The sequence below is a fragment of the Strigops habroptila genome, chromosome 15 (genome assembly GCF_004027225.2).
Source record: "Strigops habroptila isolate Jane chromosome 15, bStrHab1.2.pri, whole genome shotgun sequence".
Taxonomy (NCBI): domain Eukaryota; kingdom Metazoa; phylum Chordata; class Aves; order Psittaciformes; family Psittacidae; genus Strigops; species Strigops habroptila.
The window spans coordinates 794,749-815,699 of NC_044291.2; the positions used below are offsets into that span (position 1 = coordinate 794,749).

Below are 20,951 nucleotides of genomic sequence, written 5' to 3' on the forward strand. Positions count from 1 at the left end.
TATTCATAATGGGACTGGAAATCGGATGGAAAAGGGAGTTGGAGTGTTGTATTTGGATGAGCTGCCTCTTCTGCAGGGTTGGACATCAGCAGATTATATGTTGTTATAGCTGGTACATAGAAAAACCTCAACTGGCCTGAAATGTAAAATAATGTTAATTCCCTGGTGATGCTAACAAAGAAATCCATTTAAACACCTCACCGGGAATGAGACCTGCTGGATAAATATGGATTAGAACTGAGAAAATCATTAGGAGCTGGTTAAGTCAGGTGGTGAGTTTCCCCCTGCTTGAGGCATCAGGCTCTTTGGCTGGTCTGTGGTTTTGCTGAGAACTGATGAAACTCATGGCTGTGGGTGGTTAATTCTGCATCTTCCTCCTCCTGCTCTTGCTGTGGGCAGACGTGGGCTGTAAACCTTGCAAAGGGAGCGATGGTCCTGGGGAAGAAACCAGGAAAACAAGCTTCAGAAACACTTTTCATGAAGCCAAGGAGATAGTAACTTGAAATTTACCTTCTGGCTATATATTTGAGGAAAATGGGATATAGATAAAGAGCAAATGGAAGAGCTCCTTGATTTAAGCATCTAAGAGAATTAGTTTTACAATTCTTTCCCTCTGTTAAAACACTCAAGTATGTGGCAGTGCTGGAATGATTCGTGTTGGGCATTATGAAAGTAATCCATGAGATATTCAAAAATAAAAGTGACTTATGCTCGGTCCCATTATCTTTACAGACAACTGAACCCCACAGTGCGTGAAAACAGGTCTTCAGCTCCCCAGAGAGTGCTCGGGGGCTGCCCGGGTGTGGGGTGCAGCAAACCCCTCTGTGTTCTGCTCCCGCTGCGGGGAGGTGCCAGCGCCGCGCTGGAGCTGCTGTGTTTACCCTGGTGGAAATGACTGTAATTATGCAGGTGCTTGTGTTAATGTGCTAAATGAAGCTCCTGGTGGGGCAATCCACTCGCAGCACCACAACAGAAGCAGAAGGGCTGGGCACGGCTATGGGGAAGCTGTTATTCCAGAATGGCTCATGTCCCCCCCCAGAGCTCGTCCATTTTGGCCACTCTTTCCAGACTGCCTTGGTCTAGCTGACAGAAGATGCTGCCTGTCCCTCTGCACCTCTTGTCCCCTATGTCCTTGCACAACAGCAGCTCCAGCCACGGTTGCTGGACAGCCTGCTGGAATGGTACCTCTCCAGCATCTGTCTTTCCCTGAGTACTGCTGGAAGATGCTGAGAGGGAACATGATCCTTTGCACTGCCCTGCCTTGATCCATGTCTCTGTGGTTTCATCAAAGGGTGGTGCCCTTCTTGTTCTTGATTCAATGCCAAGTAGCTTTGGGTACCAAAAGGAGGAAGAAAGGTACCATCTGATGCACTGCAGTGCCGATGAGCAGCAGGCTGGAGCAGATGGTGGCCCTGGCAGTGCCCTGCAGGCGGCTGCAGCTGCAGGAGGATGCTCATGCTTCCTCTAAGAGGCTTTTCTGTCAGGTCTGCATGTGTGGTTTCCCCATCTGGGAGATGAGCATGTCAGCTTCTCCCTTCCTTGGGAGAGTTGTATCTTCTGCCCCGTTAAAACTGGTCACGAAACTTTAGTGTGCTGCAAGATCAGGCCCTAATTAAATCTTGCTGAGCTTTAAGTGGTTGATCATTACAAAGTACTCTGAAAATTCAAATGCTGTCCAAGTACCACATTGTCTGGAAACAAGTGGCACTCCTTAGAGCAAAGGCAAAAGGTTGAATTTCCCATTTCCACCTTCAAATTCACCTGCAGGAGAGCTGCATCCATGTGTTGCTGGCTTAGATGTGAGTTCCACACCAAGAACTGCAGAAGGCAGTGAGTGTCCTGTAAGGCCCAGGCAGAAAATAATGATCACTTGTAGAAGCAGTAAATAACATTTTGCTTAAAGCTGGAGTGAAACCTGTGCCTCCTTGTATTGCCCTGACTGTGCAGCATGGTCATGGTGGAGTGCAGCAGGTCCCCAAGTGATGCTGATCGGACTCACTCCCTGGATGCTGTTTCCATCCCTTGCTGCTCTATCTCTGTGCTCCCACAGGGCTGAGGCAACTGGGGGCCTTGCAAGGATTTTAAAGTGTGGTTTTCTTCTGAGTAAAGGAACCAGGGGCTGCGGCTGGGATGCAGGAGGGGAGGGTGCCTGTTCTTTTGCTCGTAACTTGCATCCCTTTATGGCTGGCTTCCAGAAACTGCTCCTAAAACTGAGCTCTCTTTAAGACCTCGCAGTTAATCATTCAGAAGATGGAGTCATGCTCCGTCACAGTTTCCTTTTGCAGATCTGCTGAGTGTGTGAGTTTGTAGCTTTAACAGCTCAGAAGTTTTAGACTCTGTTCGCCCTCAGTTGTTTAAAGGGCAAGACACCAATGAAACTCGTGCTGGAAAACCTTCCAGAAATGTCACAGTGACCCAGAAATACTTGATCCAATGGGTGGGAGACTGGAAAGCTCCCCTGGCCCCCGGCTGGCCGGGATGGGAGCAGTGGGCAGGGTGGTATGTGAGGCATCCCTGGGCCTGTGAGCAGGGGCAAGGACACGGCTGAAGCTGGTGACTCACCTCATTCTTCTGACCCTGCTGTCAGGACGGGCCCATAAAACCTCCCTGGACACTGAACAGTCGCGCTGACGTGGACTGAGGGCTGGGCTCTGTCTTAAAAGGCTTCTTGCTTCTCTTGAGCATCTCCTGAGTGGATGGGATGGTTTGTTTTGGTGGGGAGGGGTGTGGAAGGAAGGAGCTGCACTGTAGCCCCTTCCTGGGGACAGCTGGTGACACCTAGTGCAAATCCTACCCTTCCCTGCAGGGCTGCCCATGGGCAGGGAAACCGACCCTGCACCCCCTTTGCATCCTCAGACCTGCTCTCCTGCGCCCCCTCCACTGCCCTTTCCCGGTGCTCTGGATCTTGTTCATTGCTTTTTTCCTGGCTCCATGGGAATGGGGGTCAGCAGCTCCTTGGGAAGGGCAGAACCCACCGTGGGTGCTCTGCTCCCTGTGCTCCTGGCACGCAGTAGCAGCTGTCCCCAACATCCCCGTGACAACCTGAAATCCTCAGTTTTTTAAAGCAAATAAAGCGGATATTTGCTGCTCTTACGGTTCCCCCCAGTCCCAAACGCTGCCTGCATCTGTGCTTTGTGCCTTTAACTTTTGCATGGCATTTCCAGCAGAGATTTTTTGTGTGGTTTGATGCTATTCTATGGAGGAAAGGCCAGCTCTGTACTGGCTCTTCGCTGCTACACCACTGCTTTGTTAGAGACTCAAATGATTGATTAATTTAAGAGAAAAAGATTTACGCTCAAAGGAACAAAGATGATTTGATTCCTTGAGTTTAATGTAGTCTTGCAGAGCTGCTCCAGTATCAGTTTGGGATTTTTCTTTCCCTTCTGGGATTATGCATACGATCTTTCGAATCCGACTCTGCATAATGGTTTCCTTTGTTCACAGTCGGGACTATTTGGGCCTTTAAAACAACCCCATAAGGGGATGACATGAGTCACTGGTGAAATATTCAGCTATCTAGAGCAGTGTGAACTGCCGCAGCTCTGTTGCAGCTATTGGAAGGAGCTGATGTGCACCAGATGAGTCTCTGACCCCTTTTGTAGCTGGCCTTTTTTCTGAATTATGCCCGTTCCTAGGGAACAAACTTTTATATCTTCAATCCTGCGTTTCAGATTCATCAATTCTCCTCCTTAAAATGCCTTTTCTCTTTCTCCAAATATATAATTTTGTTTTATTGGGCTGCTGGGATGCTGAAGAATTTAAGAGGCTGTATTAAGTCTATCCAAAGGATGCTTGAACAATGGCAACTGGAGCTTTACATGCTTATTTCTTGGTCTGTATTTTGTCTTAGCCTCTGCCACCTTGTTTTAGTCAGTTATCCAAGGGCTGCAGCTAGGTCAGCAGTGGTGAAAAGTGTTTAGATAAGGAGCAGAAATCGTTGAAATCCCACAGGCACGACCCAGAGACTCCAGGCCCTGTATAAATCCATCTCTACGTGAAGCAGCTTCCAGTTCCCATCTGTGCTTGGCTGTCTCCTATGGATCTCAGCACAGGAGCCTTTATCCCTTGGTATTTAATTCCTAGGATAAGCCATGATACCCATGTGAACCTCTGGGCAGCTACCTGGAGAATGAAAGCCCTAAGTGCAGTGGAAGGGCATCCTTCCCTCTGCGTGCTGTGCCCTGCTCGCTGCGGGTCTGAGTGTGGTCCTTCAAAGGACGTAATTGAGTGTTTATTCAGTGCTAAGAATAAACTTCTCTTCCAGGAATGTTGTTTTGCTGTGCATTCAGGCTGCTCTGCAGCATCCTCCTTTCCTGCTGGAGAAGGTAATGCAGTGAGACAGGACGGTGCGCTGCCTAATGTTGTTTGCACAGGATATATTGATATTAATGGGGGGAAACATGTTGTAACTTCATTCTTGTCATCTGAGTATATGCAAAGTGCCTTATTATACCTCTTGCAGTCTCCTCGCAATGCAGATGTTGGTGATTTTCTGGTTTAAAGATAAACCAAGGAGAAAGAAGGAGATATAAGTGGTTGGTTAATCGTGGGCAGAACAGCTGCAGTGGATTGCTTTGCTTTGGCTGGCAAAATCATCTTTTCTTGCCTTTCTGTGGGACTTGAGGTACTTTTCAAGGAGATGCTGCTCTTGAAATAATCCTTATTCACTTTATCTACTGTATTTACTTGCTGCAGGATAAGATGGAGAGTTTGTTTTATACTGTTTGTTCATACAGGGAGGCTTTGCTCCCAGTAAACCTGCATCACTGGTGATGTGACACTTGGAAATAAATAGCCAGACTGGTGGGTTGTGTCTTAAATGATGAGAAAGCTGCAGAGGGCACCTGGAATGAGCTGGGAGCATAAATGCTTATTCATTCTTCACCTTACGACCTCAAATATTTAGCAATAAGTGCACATAAACTATAGTATGACCAAGTGCTGTGTCATTAAGTCCTGAAGGTCTTTGAGAATGCCCTTTAGCTGTTATGAAATCAAATATAGAAGAATGGTTCTCTACTGCTAAGGATGGTGACCTCTTCTCCAGACACCCATGTGTCTTGGTGGTTGCATTAATATAAGGACAGGTCAGCTGTGCCCCATAAGTATGTCTCAAGATGCTGATAAGAATTTTATTTCCATTTTGAAGGGTATTGCATGGCAAGAAGTTGAAGAAAGGCGATTTTTCTTGCTTCTAAGTTCTAGGGATGCGTTCAGTGAAGATGCTGAAGAGATGTGTGTAATTTTGGTTCATTAAACTGCTCTGCTAAAACCTTTTCAGCTTCTGGTCCGTTGGGATCTTTGGGAGCCTCCTGCCCATTTGGGGAGGTGAGCAAAAGGCGGTTGGCAAAGCAAATCTGCTCTCAGCAATGCACCCAGCATGCAGCGTCCTCTGCAGCTCCACTGGACAACAGGTCTGTGGAGAGGAGGATCTAAGTGCTACTTCACTTGAAGTATGCAAACCACTTCAGTTACAGCTCTCAGCACAGCAGGGACACCAGCCTGGTTGGGGTACTGGTTTGTTGTTGACTGGTGGGTGTATGGTCCTTCCAGGCCATCAGAGGAAGGAGCAGGCTGGGCATGGTGTGGGAACTTGTCTGCTGCAAACACTCCTGAAGGGTTTGCTTTGACCTCTGGGGATGTCCAGACAGAGCCTTTCCTGAGCAACAAAATGAATGTGACGGAGCCCATAGGAGTTGGAGCAGGTTTCCAAATATAAAATGGGAAGTAATGATCAGTCTTGTTCCAGGGCTTTCCACACTGCTGGGTGCAGGCCTTTGGGGCAGCCTCTGGTCTCATTCTGGCTATTTGGCTATGTAGAGTTTGCTTCTCTGGGTCTGCTGCCACCCTCCCCTAGCACAGCAGGGACTGGTCTCTTTGGGAAGCCCTGTGCATCTCGAGTGAAAGAAGGATCCTGTGTAACGCTGTATAGTAATGTCATTCATGAAAGAGCAAGTAAAGAAAAAAGCTTTCATAAAGCAACAGCTAATTCAGTCCTCAGATGGAGGCCAAGCTCAGTGCAAGCTTGCAAGGAATACCCTGTAAGGCCTGGTTTTGGCCAGTCTGGTCTCTGTAGTTCTATGCATCATGTTGTCGGAGCTCCTAACAGGAGCTGAGTTTAGATTTGGCTGAAAAATCATGGGGAAATCAGTAAAATGATTAGCTGGGCAGAAATCAGAGCTGCTGCTGTGTGAAGCTCATCTTTCTGAAGGAGCTGGAGAATTTCATGCTGTTGAAGTCGTACTCAAACTGATTTCTTAGTGATGAAGAGCAGCATGAGCCCTCCGTAGGGCTTCAGCTGTCTCCTCGCATCATCTTTGATTTCCAGGAGCAAGCAGAGATGAGACATTCGTGCACATCTGTGCAGAGGTTGTTTCCTCTCCTGCTGGTTACCTGTGGGATTTGCAGTTTGTTTGTGCAATACTCAGACTGTTGTTCTTTAATATCTCGCTTTGACCTAATGCATCATCCTTATGGAGCTATAGAGGATCTTCCTGTAAAATGAAGATGAATTAATTGCATGTTGTGTCTGGGGGCTCTTGGTGGGTGTTTGAATCATCCCTTACACATGAGAAATGCTACACCAGGGTTCTGATAATGAGGGTGGTGTTGCTCAGAGGGCTTCAAGCAGGGCATGAAGTGCTGAGCCGACTACCTGTTCAGAGCTGGTCCAGCTCCACTGAATGCCCATCACCATGATCTGACCACTGCGGGAGCTTTTGGCAAGCATTCTGTTCATGTAAAGAGCTGCTGAGATTTTCTGCTTTCATGTGAAGCTTCCTGTCGATGCACTGAACAATTTTAGCTAAAAGATGATCATGACATTGAGCAGCACTTATCCAGTACTGTACACTTCTCTCCTACGAGACGCCCACAACTGGCTCTGCTGTCTGCCGAGGCTCCCTTGCCCCAGGAGATGATGCTCACACAGGTTTTGCCCCAACAGCAGCCGAGCTTTCGATGATGGGCTCCTGTGCAGACATTTCTGTTCCTGCAGACCTCTCAGTCCCAGTGTGACCACACTCTGCAGGATGGTTTACGTGCAGCGCTGCGAGCGAGGCCCAAACCCCTGCACCCTGCGTGGGGACCAGGCTGATGTCAGGAGTCTGGAATTTGCATCCCCTCCCCCTTGCCTTTGCCTTTTTCCCCTCTCCTCCCTAAATCCATGTTGGAGGCAGCTTAGGAGCTGGCTCATTTGAATGTCTTGGAGCACAGGGAGGTAACTGGAAGCAGAGCTGGAGCTTGGTTGTAATTTTAGTTGTTTAAATGCAGCTTGGGCTGTATGTGTGCAGATATTTCTGTGTGAAATGAAACATGATTGAAGGCAGTGGGAAGATCCAAGTGTCAAGGACAGCTTAGACAAATGTGTGTCATCCATATACTAACAGAAATGAGAGATGAGGAAGCAGCACAGCTGTGTGCTGCTCAGGCCAGGCTCTCAGCTGGTTTATCTGCAGCACCGACTTGGATTTACCATATGTTTGTAATCTCTCCTTGAGAGCCCAACTTCTCAGGATTGTGGAAACTTTTTAACAGTGCCTAACAAAGTACATGGATTTTCCATGCAAATATTAGGCTGATCTTCTTGGTAACCAGAACTTTTCATATTGTAAAAGACCTGTTCATGCTCTTTCTTTCCACTGCCTGGGGTGTTTGTGTTCAGCACTGATGGCCATGCCGTAGGCCTTCCCCATGGATGCAGCCAGTTGCATATGGCACATCCCTTGCAAATCTTCTCCCTTTTTCCTCTTTGGTCTTTCTAGTAATATGTTCGATCCTAACATGAGGCCAATTTTAACTCTTTTCCCTTGCAGGAATTGTTTCCTGTATTTTCCTGACCTGGGGACATGTGTCCTTTTTTCAGTAGCAATAGAGCCATGCACGTCCCTGAATGCAGTTGGGCTATTTGTGATCACTCTGTGAGCTGCATCCCTGCCCTGTGTCACCTTGTCTCACCCTGGGCTGAGCTCAAATGCTGCGAGGGTCTGGGTGAGCCCGTGGGCAGCAGGACCAACCATCAGCACCAAAGCACCACACTGGGATCCTGCAATGCCCTAACTCATACCCCGCGGCATGGCTTGCGGCTGACCTGTTACCCCAGGTAGCGCGAGCTAACACGTAGTTGTTTGGTGTGGTGTGTGTAACCTTTCAGAGAAGCTTGTTCAGGTGTTTGCTTCAAAACAGCTTTTTGAATCAACCAACTTAAGAAAAAAGAACGGGAATGTTTGCATAGCCTGAGGGCAACTTCTTGATTTAAAGCCTTTCTCTCAGATCATGAATTTCCTGTCTAATGCTTAATCTCCAGAATGTGCTTGAATGATGGAGATTGAGTGAAGACATCCAGCAAATCTAACTTCTCTAGCTAAGATGGCAGTATGTTCTCCTTTCTGCCCTAGTGCAGACAACTGATCAGCTGTTCCCCTCTGCACTGAATTAGCGTCTCTGACCAGCAGCACAATGTCCTGGCTTTGAAGCTGCTATTAATGTTGTATTTGCAGATGTATTGAAAACATATTTCATCCATTTTTAAAACTGTGATGATTGATTTGTGTGATGCAGGCTAATACCGATTTGGACTTGAGCAAGCATCACTCCTGTTGCCTGCTAATTCTTGTTTTCTCCTTTTCTTTTTACAGCTGAACCTGCAGACCTCTTGAAGGTATTAGATTTTCATAATTTACCTGATGGTATAACAAAAACAACAGGGTTTTGCACAAGCAGAAGATCTTCAAAAGAAGCAGATGTTGCTTATAGAGTAACAAAAGATGCTCAGCTTAGTGCACCGACAAAGCAGCTGTATCCTGGTGAGTTCACAGCTTTTCATCTGTCATTTGGAAGTATCTGATGCTTTTCTCAGATTCTGCAGGCACATGTAGGGCACTGCATGATTCCTTCACTTTCCAAGTGTGCTTGGATGATCCCTTGGCAGGGAGTGATCCCACTGTTTCAGGGGGCTGCAAACATTCAACCATCAAATAACATTGCAGTAAGTGATTCTTTTATCATTGCGCTTGCACGTGGTGGTGGGCTTCACTGCAGATGTGGCCAGTGCCTACATCTGTTCTCTCCCATACTAGAATGTTTCTACTGTCTCATTATCACAGTGATGTCCAGCTGGGGAGAGAGACTCAGAAGAGGCAAAGGAATGCAGACTGCATCATGTTCTGTGTTTGTGGTGTGCCAAGCACAGTGGGGTCTTACTCTGTGGCTGTGGTGTCTCTCACAGCATAAATAATCACCATGTAAAAAATAGACTGCCCCATGAGAACAGATGTCCCAAGGAAAGATATTTGAAGACATGGGAGGTTCATTAGGGAAAGCCACTGAGATGTAGGAATTCAAAAAGCCCTTGAAGAGCATGTGGGCTGCTGCTGCTGTTTCATTTGTCACTGAGGATGCACCGGGGCTTAATTTCTTAACCCAAGGGACAATCACTGCTGCAGAGTGAAATGTGTTTGTAAAAAGACTGGACACATTATAGACCCAAACTACTCACTGCCCGAGAGCTTCAGTCTTGAACATGTAGCTGCCATACAGGACCACTGCTGTATCCCTGTTTTACATGGGGGAGTGCTGGGAGCAGGCCTGGTTTGTAGGACTTTGTATGCTTGAGGAAAATGCCTTTGCTGAGGGAAGGTTTAGCAATGAGGCAGAAAGATGCTGCATAATACTTGTCTCTGAAGCAGTGATGACTTAAGCAAAGCAGACACACACACACACATCTTCCTTTGGTGTTTGTGAGAGAATTAATGATAAAAATGCATTAGCTAGATCGCTGGTAATGTGGCGTGCCACCACCAATGCTTTTAATGAACATGCTGTATCTATTAGAGCCAGCCTGTCAGTGGCCTGACCAAGGACTCCAAGGCTGGACTGCTGCTGCGCTGGCAACCTCCAGCCCTGTATTTCCTTCATTGCATCTGTTATCATTAAGGTTACTTTCAGACTTCATTATTATCCTGCTGTGACAATAAGCAGGTGAATCATGTTTAATCTGTGGTGAGCAGGAGCATACCCTGTTTCTCACAAATGGGATGAGAGCAGCTGTGCCTGTGCTGTGGCCTGGTAACCCCCTATTGCATGGATCAACCCTTAGCAAAGGAGCTGCTTGGCTTTGCCTAAAGGCCCATTTCAGTGTCTGCAGAAGTGCAGAACAGACCCTGGATTTGCCTTTGTTGCCGCCCTGGACAGAACAGTCCTTTCTGACTGTAGAAAACAACATCATGTGCTCAACTGCACCCCTCAGCTAAATTCTGCCTTCATGTCCCAGAGGATTGTGCCTTAAGTCCATCCATCTGTCCCAAGGCAAGACCAATTCAACCTAACCAGTGTGTGTTTAACCACTTCTATGTTCTCTCTTTCCATGTATCTGAAAAGACTGGAAATATTGGCCTAACTGGTATCTTCTACTTCAGAAGTGTTTGAAGAAAATGGTTCCAGTTTGGAACATACAACTGTAGTGAATTTGAGAGCTTTCCAGTAGTAGTTGTAGCCACTGTGAAATCTTGCCTGATCGCCTTTGTGTTCTGGAAACCAGCAAACAGTGGTGATCCCAAGAAATAAAGACAAGGATGGAGTATTCTGGCTAATAAATGTAGCAAGGAAGCTGGATGGCACCACTTATGACAGAGGTTAACAGAACAAGACAGCATGCAGAACTGAATCGTGGTCACAGGAGAGGACTCCATATTGTAGGAGATTTTTTTTGCTGTTGTCTCACCTTACTTCTATGTCCTCATTTTGTTCTTTGGTTTTGCATCTGCTGTCTTCCCTGGGTGAGAAGATCCGGATGGTGTTTCTTTGTGTCATCAAGCAATTTTTCAATCATTTACTCATCTGGACAACCATGGGGTGATGGAAGAAGCTTTGTCCCTCTTCAGAGGCTTCCAAAGTCATCGAGTCTTCTCTGCTGCTTGCTAAGGAAATGGGAAGGGAAGAGTGAAGTGAGGAACCCCCAGTGTTTTCCATCAGAGGAACAGATGTTTTCTCAGTGCATCTCCATAACGAGATGTGACTTCAGCTCACAACACCAAATGAACGAGAGAGGAGATAAAGATGATAAAGCAATTGCAGTGCAGTGTACCAGGAGAATGCGTGTGTAGTGACTTCCTATTAACAGGCGGGTTATAGAGCACCTGAGGCAAATGTACACTGCACGTGATGTTTTGTGCTCATTAGAAGCTGGTGCTTTTCTAAGATGGTAATTTGATGGGCTTTGCGTTCTGCTGCCACAGCCAGCAAGGGAAGATACATGTAAAAGTTTATCTGTTTTTACAAGCTCACAAGAGTGAGAAATCCTGCTGAGATGCTCTTTGTCCTCACTCCCTGAAGAAGTTCTGCTTCCCAGCAAAAGCAGAGGCAAGAAGGGCGAAGTTTTCAGTGGCAAACAGCAAAATGTCATTTGCATTCTTCTAGCATACTCAGTATTCTCCACATTTCCTGTGGGTGTCTGCATATGTGTTTAAGAGCTCAAACATCTCTATAATAACTCGAACAGTCCTCTCTGAGGAAAACAAGTAATTCCAAAACTGAGTCTTCTCAGATGAAGAAAAAGGCCAGGAGTTGGCGACACCGTTGAAGAGCTGTTTTCCTTTGAAAAGTGGCTCTGGGAACGACACCATCTCACACAACAGATCTGGTTTGTGTTGGGAACTAGCTCAGCTCATTGTTTTTACTAATTCTTTTTGTATTCAGCAGCTAAAGATTTTCTTCCTTCCCAGCTCAGAAGCAGGGCTCATTATTTCAGGCTGTGTTTGGCTACACCTGCAGCATCTGGGTTAAGAAGGTCCTGCCTGTCCCTATGCTAAAGACCATGAGATAGTACAGAAATCTTTAATTCCTGGTCGTGGTGCTCAGGAAAGCAGCAGCTCAGCCTGGCTCTGCTGGTTTGCACACTGGGGCTCAAGTGAAGCCCATGGCATAGACATGCTGTGCTGGAGCTGCGTGAGGTGGAGGGGTCTGTACCCACCCTGGATGTCCTCAGCTCCTCCCAAGCCTCCATCTGCAGAACTGGGGTCTTAACCCTTCACTGCCTTGCAGGCGGTTGCATGTGGTGAATGTGAAAGGATTTGGACATAGGGTAAAAGAGCGATGCTGAGCTAAATTCAGCATTGGAGAAGTGCTGTTGAGTGATGGGATGGATGTGCAGCATCTCTCAGCGTGAGCTCATTTGAAGAAATGAATTGAAGATAAGGGTTTAATCCCAAACTCAGTGTTGAGGGGTTGTCTCCATTGTCTCTATCAATTGACCCAAATCCCCTTGTATTTATTACGCTGTATTTATTAGTACCTATTAGTGCTTCATACATTTATTATGATGTATTTGTTAGTATTGCTGTCGGTGTGGCTGTGTTTCCATACATCATTCAATAGCCTGGGCCACTTCTAGCTGTGACAGTGAAGGCATTGTTGTTTTGCCAGGACAGCAGAGCAGTACAGAGTAATGTCAGCTATAATTCATCCATTATGGTTATTTGGGTTGAAAAACTCGCATCACCATGGAGACATCTTAATAATAATGAAAAAAAAAATTAAAAGCAGCTTTTTAATGAGTTGGCAGCTTGTCCAGGCTGAAGGTACCATTGTGGCTTCCTAATGACATTTTGGACATGAACTATTTTACATAAAAGGCCCAAAACTGTAGCCTGTAATTGGAACCAGGAAGGCGTATGGTCTTGATTCAGCTCTACAGGAGGATTTGTGTACAGCAGAAGAGAGAAAAAGCTCAGTGCTTCCTATGGGAGGCAGGATAATCGGATGCCTGCATTTGCCAAATATCTGGGTCTGTGTCCTAGGGGGAAATCAACCTATAATCATGGCATTTAATTACTGACTGAGAGTCCTCTATTCAGAACACTGCCTTATGCTTCTTTCCAAATGTTGTTTGACTAAGGTGAGGGATATTAACTTGGTGAAAACAGTGTGTGCCTCTGTAGGTATCCTCAGCTCTCCCCCTCCATGTCCTCTGTTTGCACAAGCTGTTTGTGGCAGTGCTGGGTTTGATGCAGCCAGACTGCTCCTACCTCCCCCTCCTTGTGCTAGGCAGGCAAATGCATTTAAAACACTGTTCATAGAAGTTAAAGCAAGTCCCAGGCAGAAGAGGAGAGGTTAAGCTTCTCTGTTTGAACTTGCCGGCTTTGCTGTGGTTAACACGCCCATGTTCCTGGTCCCCTCCCTCGGTCAAAATCCCTTATGCAGCCCTGGGGTACTATCTAAAAAAAGCCTGCAGGGGTGAAGGAAATCTATTTGAAGCTTATGGGCACAGAGCTCAATGTTTTTTGTGGTTTACATGGCTACATGTCTGCAGTTTAGGGCTGATGGGTTGTGGTGTTCCTGTCCCTGCCTGCCACAAGCTGCCACACGTCGCTGGTCCCAGCACACACTGCGGTGCCCGTGGCCTGGCTGCCCCACTTTACCCTGCCCTGCCAGGGTTTAAGATTTCTCAAGCAGATACCCGGTGGTACAATGCGATCCTTGTTTCTGAAAGCCTGGACCTTAAAGGAAAGATCCCCTGCAAGTCTCACACTGCTGAAACGTAACATCTGAGGAGGTTATGCCCTGTAGGTACCCTCTGTTTCTGTAGGTCCCATCTCCAATGATCATTTGAGCAAGAAAGCTCCTTTATCACTGCTTCTGGTGTTTTTAAGATGTCCTGTTTGGGATGTGCATCCACGCTGTTCAGTTTGGGCTCATCTTTCCAGTCTGAATGACAGAGAAATCTCAAATAGAGGAGTTGTGCCCAGCCCAGGGTATGATCTGCTGCCCATAGTGACTTGGAAGTTGTCATGCATTTGGTTGGTGTTGCAGGGGATTGACCCTTCCTCTGTGCAGAGCATCCTCTCTGTGCTGATGGTGCCTGCTCCATACTTTCAGCTTCCAAATCTTGCAAAAATACAGCCAGGAACCACCTGAGATCAGACAGGGTGGCTCTCTTGAGTGTAGAAAGACCTAGGAAATGTTAAATGCCTTTTAACATGCAGACAAATCAGTGTCCCCTACTCATTGCCAGGTTTATTTCTGTTTTCAGATTTTTCTGTCTGCACCAGCCCTGAAAGCTGAAGCCACAGACACTGTTCTCATCTGGAATAGACACAACCTGGTGCAATTTCCCTACTCCCTTAAATAAACCCTTTCAATATTGCGTGTGCTGAACTGGCACCGGGATGCTTCATTTCCTCTGTCCCTCTGACATCTTAAGTTAATTTGGGGGCCTCATGATACATGAAAGTTTTTGCCTTTACTCTTAAAAAGCTCTAGAACACACTAAGGAAGGGTTAGGTGCAAATAGTATTGATTTAAACTAACAGGTTTTTTAGAGTCTCTGTTCCTCCAGCACTATGGTCTCATCCCGGAACAGCAGCCCCCTTGCCACCCGTTGCTTGCAAGTTCAAACATGGGGTGGTTTTTGGCTCTGTGACAGATTGCAACAAGCCTGGAAAACAGCTTTCTGATCATAAAAAAATGATGCTCAGAGATGCTCAGTTCTGTGCTTGGCGTTTTAATGTGCCATTAGAGCAGGTAGCCCTTGGGACACTCTGCTCAACACTGGCTTTACTGGTGCAATTTTCTTTGAGGGAAAGCCTGATCTTCACCTGGCAGATAAGATGCTGCCCTGTATTTTTAGAGCTGCTGATCTGCACACATCTGGAGAGATAAACCAGAGGTGTCCCCGTGTGTTATTAGGCAACAGGCCTGTTTCTGTAGGGATTCATTTTCAAAGAAACCTGACTAACCTCTTTGCTTTTCCACTCCAGCTTCCCCATTCCCAGAGGACTTCTCCATTCTAACCACTGTAAAAGCGAAGAAAGGAGGTCAGTCCTTCTTGATCTCAATTTACAATGAGCAAGGGATCCAGCAAATTGGTGTGGAGTTGGGTAGATCTCCTGTATTCCTGTATGAAGACCATACAGGAAAGCCAGGCCCAGAAGACTATCCTCTCTTTAGAGGCATTAACCTAGCAGATGGCAAGTAAGTGAAACTTTGTGCACAAAGGAAAAAGTACATTGTTTATATCAATACCAGCATGTTGAACTTTGTGTAAACTAGGAGTCATGTATGTATAAATGTATATACACACCTTTGACTACTGCCAAGCATCCTATTCTTGAACTTTGCCCCTTGGTGAATAAATACTGCATATATAAGGCGAGAACCACCAGTCAGCGCAAATTGTCTGGCACTTACGGGGGTAGGAACAGTGACTCCTGCTATAAAGAGCCTGAAGAAATCAGTTTGTCTTGCAAAATCTGACTGGAGGACATGAGGAGGGTGGAAAAGGGGAATAGCCAGGGAATTATTGGTGGGTTTCTTCCCTCTGCTTCTTGTTGAAGCCAGAACTGGTGCACTCCTACCTGTTCTGGAAGGATGGGAAGTGAATAGCATCTGTCAATCAGCCTTTCTTTCAAGTGAAATCTTTAGGGTCTCCCCACGATGGTTTTGTTGTGGTTGCAGATGATGGCTGGCATAAAGGTTTGCAGAACACCAGTTCATGAAAGCTTCATTATTATATGATTGTTAGCTTGTTCTTGAAAGCCCAGGGCTCCGTTTAACACATCTGGGGACTGTGTTCTTCTAGGTGGCACAGAGTAGCTATCAGTGTGCAGAAGAAAAACGTCACCTTGATTTTGGACTGTAAAAAGAAGATAACCAAGTTCTTGGACCGAAGTGACCATCCCATCATTGATGTCAATGGCATCATTGTGTTTGGAACAAGGATATTGGATGAGGAAGTCTTTGAGGTAAGTCACAATAGTGAATAGCTCTGGAGATGTTCCACAGAGGTTGACAAGCTGGGTTCTGGTTGATGGGGTATTTGCAGCTCATTTTTGGAACTTGTATTAGGTTTTTGCATAATGGAACACTGCTGTATGTCATTTATATCTTTATAAGTTTTTGTTTTGGCTAGGGAAATTCTTTCTGTAGTAATGATGCAAACAGTGAGCCAGATGCCCAGCTGGAGTGAACTCCTCTGGTTTTCATGCTCTTGCTGGGGTTCAAGACCAGCCCTTGCACTGGGATTTTGTAGATCTGTAGCTCTTCAGCCTGTTTAGCATGGGAAGGTGGCTCACAAGATTCTCCTTTATCCCTGTTAGGATTTAGGTAAAGTTGCAGGGGCAGTAAATGGAGGCTGAGGAAAGCAGCTCCCTTGCAAGTCACAATTCACTCTGGGGCTGTAGGAATTTGCTCTTTTCCTATGCGTTGTCCATCAATTCTTGGTTTCTTGCACCATGACATAAGGGGTCTCTCCTTGCCAGCTTGCCTGGCAGCCCTGTCACCTCCCACACAGTGACTGCCTTCAAAAAGCAAACCAATATCGTGATGGGTGGAATGTTCCCATGAGCTTCTCTCATTTAAGCATAGAGATAGAGGATTATTTATAACCAAGGTACATATGGTAGAAGATCTTCCCATAGTTCAGCAACTAGTTTAATATATGCATTTCACCACCAGTCTCGACTTCTGTGCTCTGCTGCACTTCTGAGGCTTTCATGTGTATGAGAATCTTGTTTCTGATCTTTCTTGCAAGCTAGAATTTCTTCCCTGAAATCAGCGCCAGTGCAATGGTGTGTAAACTAAGACCTATTGATCTCTATCTCCTTAGTTTTATTGCATTTATGTGGAGGAAGAGCTCTATCTCATGGGTCTCCCCAACTCAGCAAAGAGATGGGGGGAACATCTCCTAGCACTGGATAATTGGAGCCGAAGCCAAGCCAGCTCTTGTCTGCATTTTGTAGTCACTCAGGAGAAAGTTCCAGTCTGTTTAACATTACCAACATGTGGGAGCTGGTCTGCTGTAAACAGAGCAAGAACGCATGGACTGAAGGTTGCTGCCAAAATCCCAGTTACAGAGTTAGAGCTGAACTTCTAAATTGTATTAGATTAATAGATATTCCCGGGGAAGTTCAACAATTAAAATGGAAAGTAAGAGCTGGGTTTAATGAACAGTGGAGTGTCTGTTGTCAGTGTTGGACCTTCTGCCAAAAATGTCAGTGGTTGCACTGGATGCTGTGTTTTAAGTGGAGTGCCCCTGAGGTCTGAGATGTTCCCACGTGGGTTTTAGTGCTTACCTGGGGTTTGGGCTGCTGATTCCTCTGCCAGGCCAGGGAATACACAGTGATGGGTGCCAGTGCTCTCCCAGCTCCCATGTCAGCCCTTCCCATGGGGTTGGCCACTGAGAACTGGACAATTAACAAGTATTTTCTTCTGTCTTATAGTAGATGTTCTGATACTACAGAGCATGTGTATAAACCCCCTCTCTAGTTCTGGGATCTGTCCTTTCTTCTTTTGTCATTCTTACCAGACAAAAAGGGTTTTCAGTGCATCCACACACGCTAATCAAGACACCAGCAGCTTTGAACTGGATGTAATGAATAGATCTCATGAAGGCAGTGGACTATAACCTAATTTCCTTCATATCTCAGCAACTTAATTTCCTTTGGTCCCTCCTTTCTTTCTGCAAGCCTAAGCAGAAACTGTGTAGAGAAAATCACGGCTCAGAACAATGGGAAATGGGTGTTCACTGTCCAATGATGCATTCCTGGAAAGCTGATAATTTCTGGACTGAGTGCAGAATCATGAGATGAAGCTGCTGCTTGTGCCGGTGTCAACTGCTCTGCAAACCTCAGCTAACACAATGTTCCCCAGGGTTTTCTGCACCCATGGAGTTGACTAGTTCTGTTTGTCCCTTTTGCTGGGAATAACCCAGTTTGCTGGGAGTGGGATGGAAGGCAGCACTGGGGAGGGCCGCACGGATCAGCAGGAGCTGTAAGTTGTGGGAATTCATCTTCTCCTGGTCAAGACTGAAATCAAATGACACCCCAAACATATTTTGCTTTGGAAGCTGTAACTCTTTGAGCTCCAGGTCCAGCTGGGGCTGCAGGAGGAGTAGCTCTGCTGTGTTTGCCCATTGAGCACCCGGATGGGGACTTCCTCACTCGTCTTCTGCTGCAGCAAGAGCCCGGCAGGGAAGGTGAGAGGAATTCCAAAATACTTCTCCAGCACAACATTCTTGCAGTGGAAAAACGACTTCCTCTCATTACCATGCAGTCGGTTGGGGCTGTGTGTGTCTCTGTATGGCTGCGGAGCGCTGGGAGGTTTGAGAGGGGGCCAAGCCTGGAGCCCAGGTTACACAAGTGGAGTTTTGTGCTGAGCTGTTGTTCAAAACAGAAGTTTACAAATGTCAGGACAGGCTCTCGCGCTGGGGTTGGGAAGCGGCGGCCGGCTTCAAGCTGTGACTGAGGGGATGCTGTTGTGAGACTGCAAAAGGCTTTCTGCAGTGAGTGAAAGAGGAAAGAAACAGCCCATGGTGCAGGATAAACACGTTCTCTCTGCTTGCAGGCTGTAGTAAGCAGTGTTCCTGTGGCTACAGCAGCACTGGGAGGAAGTCAGAAGACAAGAATGATCTTGGGTTTAGAGGGTTTAACTGTTTCTTTGGATGTGCTGGTTTTAAACCACGTCCTAGCACAGTCTAGTGGTGTGGGAATAGAAAGGACGAAGTTTGGGAAAATCCTTTTTCCAGAAAGCAAAGCGTCTTTTGCCTGAAACCCAGGGAGGTTTTCCAAACCATCCTGGTGATGTGGCCCCACTCTGCAGTGATGCAGCTCAGGAGCTGCCCATTCCATGTCCATGATTTCCTGCAGGAGTCACCTTTCTGTGCAGGATCCCACCAGTTCTTGTAGGGATAACAAGAAACTGGAAGTGTGAGCGCATCTCCGGCAGCAGCGCCCTGTCAGCCTTTGCTTGGACTGATGGGTCCCTGGGAGCCTGTGCTGGGGCAAGAGCTGAGTGAGTTGAGCCCTTGTCAGGCTAAAGCTTTGCCCTCTTCAGGGTTTACTTGGCTCTTACACGTACATCTCTGCTGCACATTGTACCCATCAAACCTGGCTGTGGGCTATTTGAGTGCTTTGTGGGCTTTCATTTGAGAGCATCCTTAAAAGATGCTCATGCCAAGGAGCTTCTGCTCAATGCGTAACTTGTTGCTGGATTCAGGGGACAGCACTTATCTCCCTGTGCTTTCCTTCTTCTCTCAGGGCAAGCAATCCAGCTCCAATTCTGCCTCTCTCCCACCCCTAACCAAAGCCTGGCAAGGCTTTGTGTTTAGCCATGACAGCGTGCAGCTTTATCCATTTGACCACCAACACGGATGACACCTTCCCTGGCTTGGCTTTTCCAACCTGCCCTTTGCCCTGGTGGTCTGATGGAAAAGCAGCTCAGCTGGCTCTGGGCTGAAGCCGTTGTACTCGTTTAGCAGATGTGGGTTGAAGCAAAGTTCAGACCCTGGCTCAGTAAGGTCGCTGGAGCCGCGCTTCAGTCCCAGAAGTGGCTGTTTTACAGCAGTGAACAGAAATCCCATAACACGCAGCTGGAAGATGTCTATGCATGGGAAGTGCTGCACAATGTCTGCGGCAGGTAAATGTTACTGTCTGGAGCTGGATTAGGTGAATTTAACCCCTTTGCAATGGTGTTCTGAAGCATCTCACTAATCCCATAGGAAGAAGTTTGGATTCTGCAGTAGTGCATGGCTCAGCCCTGCTCTGCTGCTCAGCATTGCTCTGTAGACCAGCACTTCACAACTGTTCCATGACATCCCATTTTGTTTTCTGATCTGTTGGGAAGAGACTATTGTGTGAGGCTGCTGCGCTGATAAAAGTACTGCACAGCACTTGGCTGGAAGAGCTAGTGTTGGCATCATCAATGTGGTGGTGTGGACATCGGGTTTTGTAAAACTGCTGAGAATACTCTGGTAACAAGTGAGTACATCTGATGTAGTGATTTTTTGGTTCATCTGTTTAGAATTTTGCAGGATTGTTCCACAAGGAAACTGGTGTTCTGACCCTCTGGAAACAACATTGGTTTGCAGTAGTGTCTAGTGTAGATGAAACTGGTTTTCCCCTGAGTGGAAAAGCTCAGTGCATGTGTATATTGCTTTTTAAGGCTGATGTCCTTTACTGTTGGTTCCTCTCGAGACTAGAGGAGCTTGTTTTGTCCACCTGGATACCACAACTGTGTCTCATTGGTCTAGCTGGTACTGTAAAACCAAGCGTGTTCCTCTGATCCTGCCAAACAAGGTGCAGAATGAGGGGGTCAAGGACACCTGCGGACATGGCTCTGCCAATGCAGTGGAATGTGAGGGGCTGACAGAGGATTTGCTGTTAGCTCATGCCGGAGCTCAACCTGGGGTGAGACCTGCTGTGCTGCTGGGCTTTGGATGATGCTGAAAGGATGGTGCTTTTCATTTTCTCTCCTCCTTTGTGTGCTTGAAGACCACAAGTGAAATCAAGACATCAGGACTGGAGGGAAAGCAATTTGTGCTGGGGCGAGCCAGAAAGCCCGGGCAAGGTGCCAGAGGTGCTCTTAGGGCTGCTCAGTGTTTCAAGGCGCAACAAGACAAAGCAGAATAGATGCTTCAGTGCTCTCAGCAGAGACATGGGGCGGGCTGTTCAGGTGCTGTGTTGCTCTCGGGTTGAAATGCCAACTCTCTTTTCATCTTCTGCCTTGTTTACACTTAAAAACCAATTATTACTGGGGCTGATAATCCCAGATTTCATTTCACCATCATCAGGGGTTTCTCCCTCCCTTCCCATGCTCTTGGCTGTAGCATTTCCAGCTCTGGAAAGTGCTCTTACTTTCTGTATGTTGTTTTTCTCAGACACCTCTGAGGTTAGAAGATCAGATCTTTTTTGCTTTAGCAAAAGGTGTACAAATTAAAACCGGTTCCTACATGTGCATCTTACAGTATTTTTTAAGTATTTAAGGATGGAGAAATTTAGGAGCTCCCTCTTGCAGGTTTGCTGTTAACGTGTCAAACAGCCTTTATCTACTGCAGGAGGATAGTGATAATGATGCTGCCAGTGCAGTGGGCTTTGGGGAAAGCCAGAATTGGTGGTAACTCAGCTCATGGGGGCAAATGTGCTGCAGGAGCCTCAGGTCTGAATCCATGTCTCATTCCCATC

General features: G+C 46.7%; 1 protein-coding gene across 2 annotated transcripts in view; it reads left to right on the forward strand.

Moving 5' to 3' along the window:
• The window catches only part of COL5A1 (collagen type V alpha 1 chain), a 136,647-nt gene that overhangs the window by 20,109 nt on the left and 95,587 nt on the right, over window positions 1–20,951 (forward strand). For both annotated transcript variants that reach the window (XM_030507193.1, XM_030507194.1), the window contains exons 2-4: window positions 8,637–8,804; window positions 14,754–14,967; window positions 15,575–15,737. In XM_030507193.1, coding sequence (XP_030363053.1) covers window positions 8,637–8,804; window positions 14,754–14,967; window positions 15,575–15,737 — 545 coding nt within the window. The remainder of the gene's footprint in view (window positions 1–8,636; window positions 8,805–14,753; window positions 14,968–15,574; window positions 15,738–20,951) is intronic.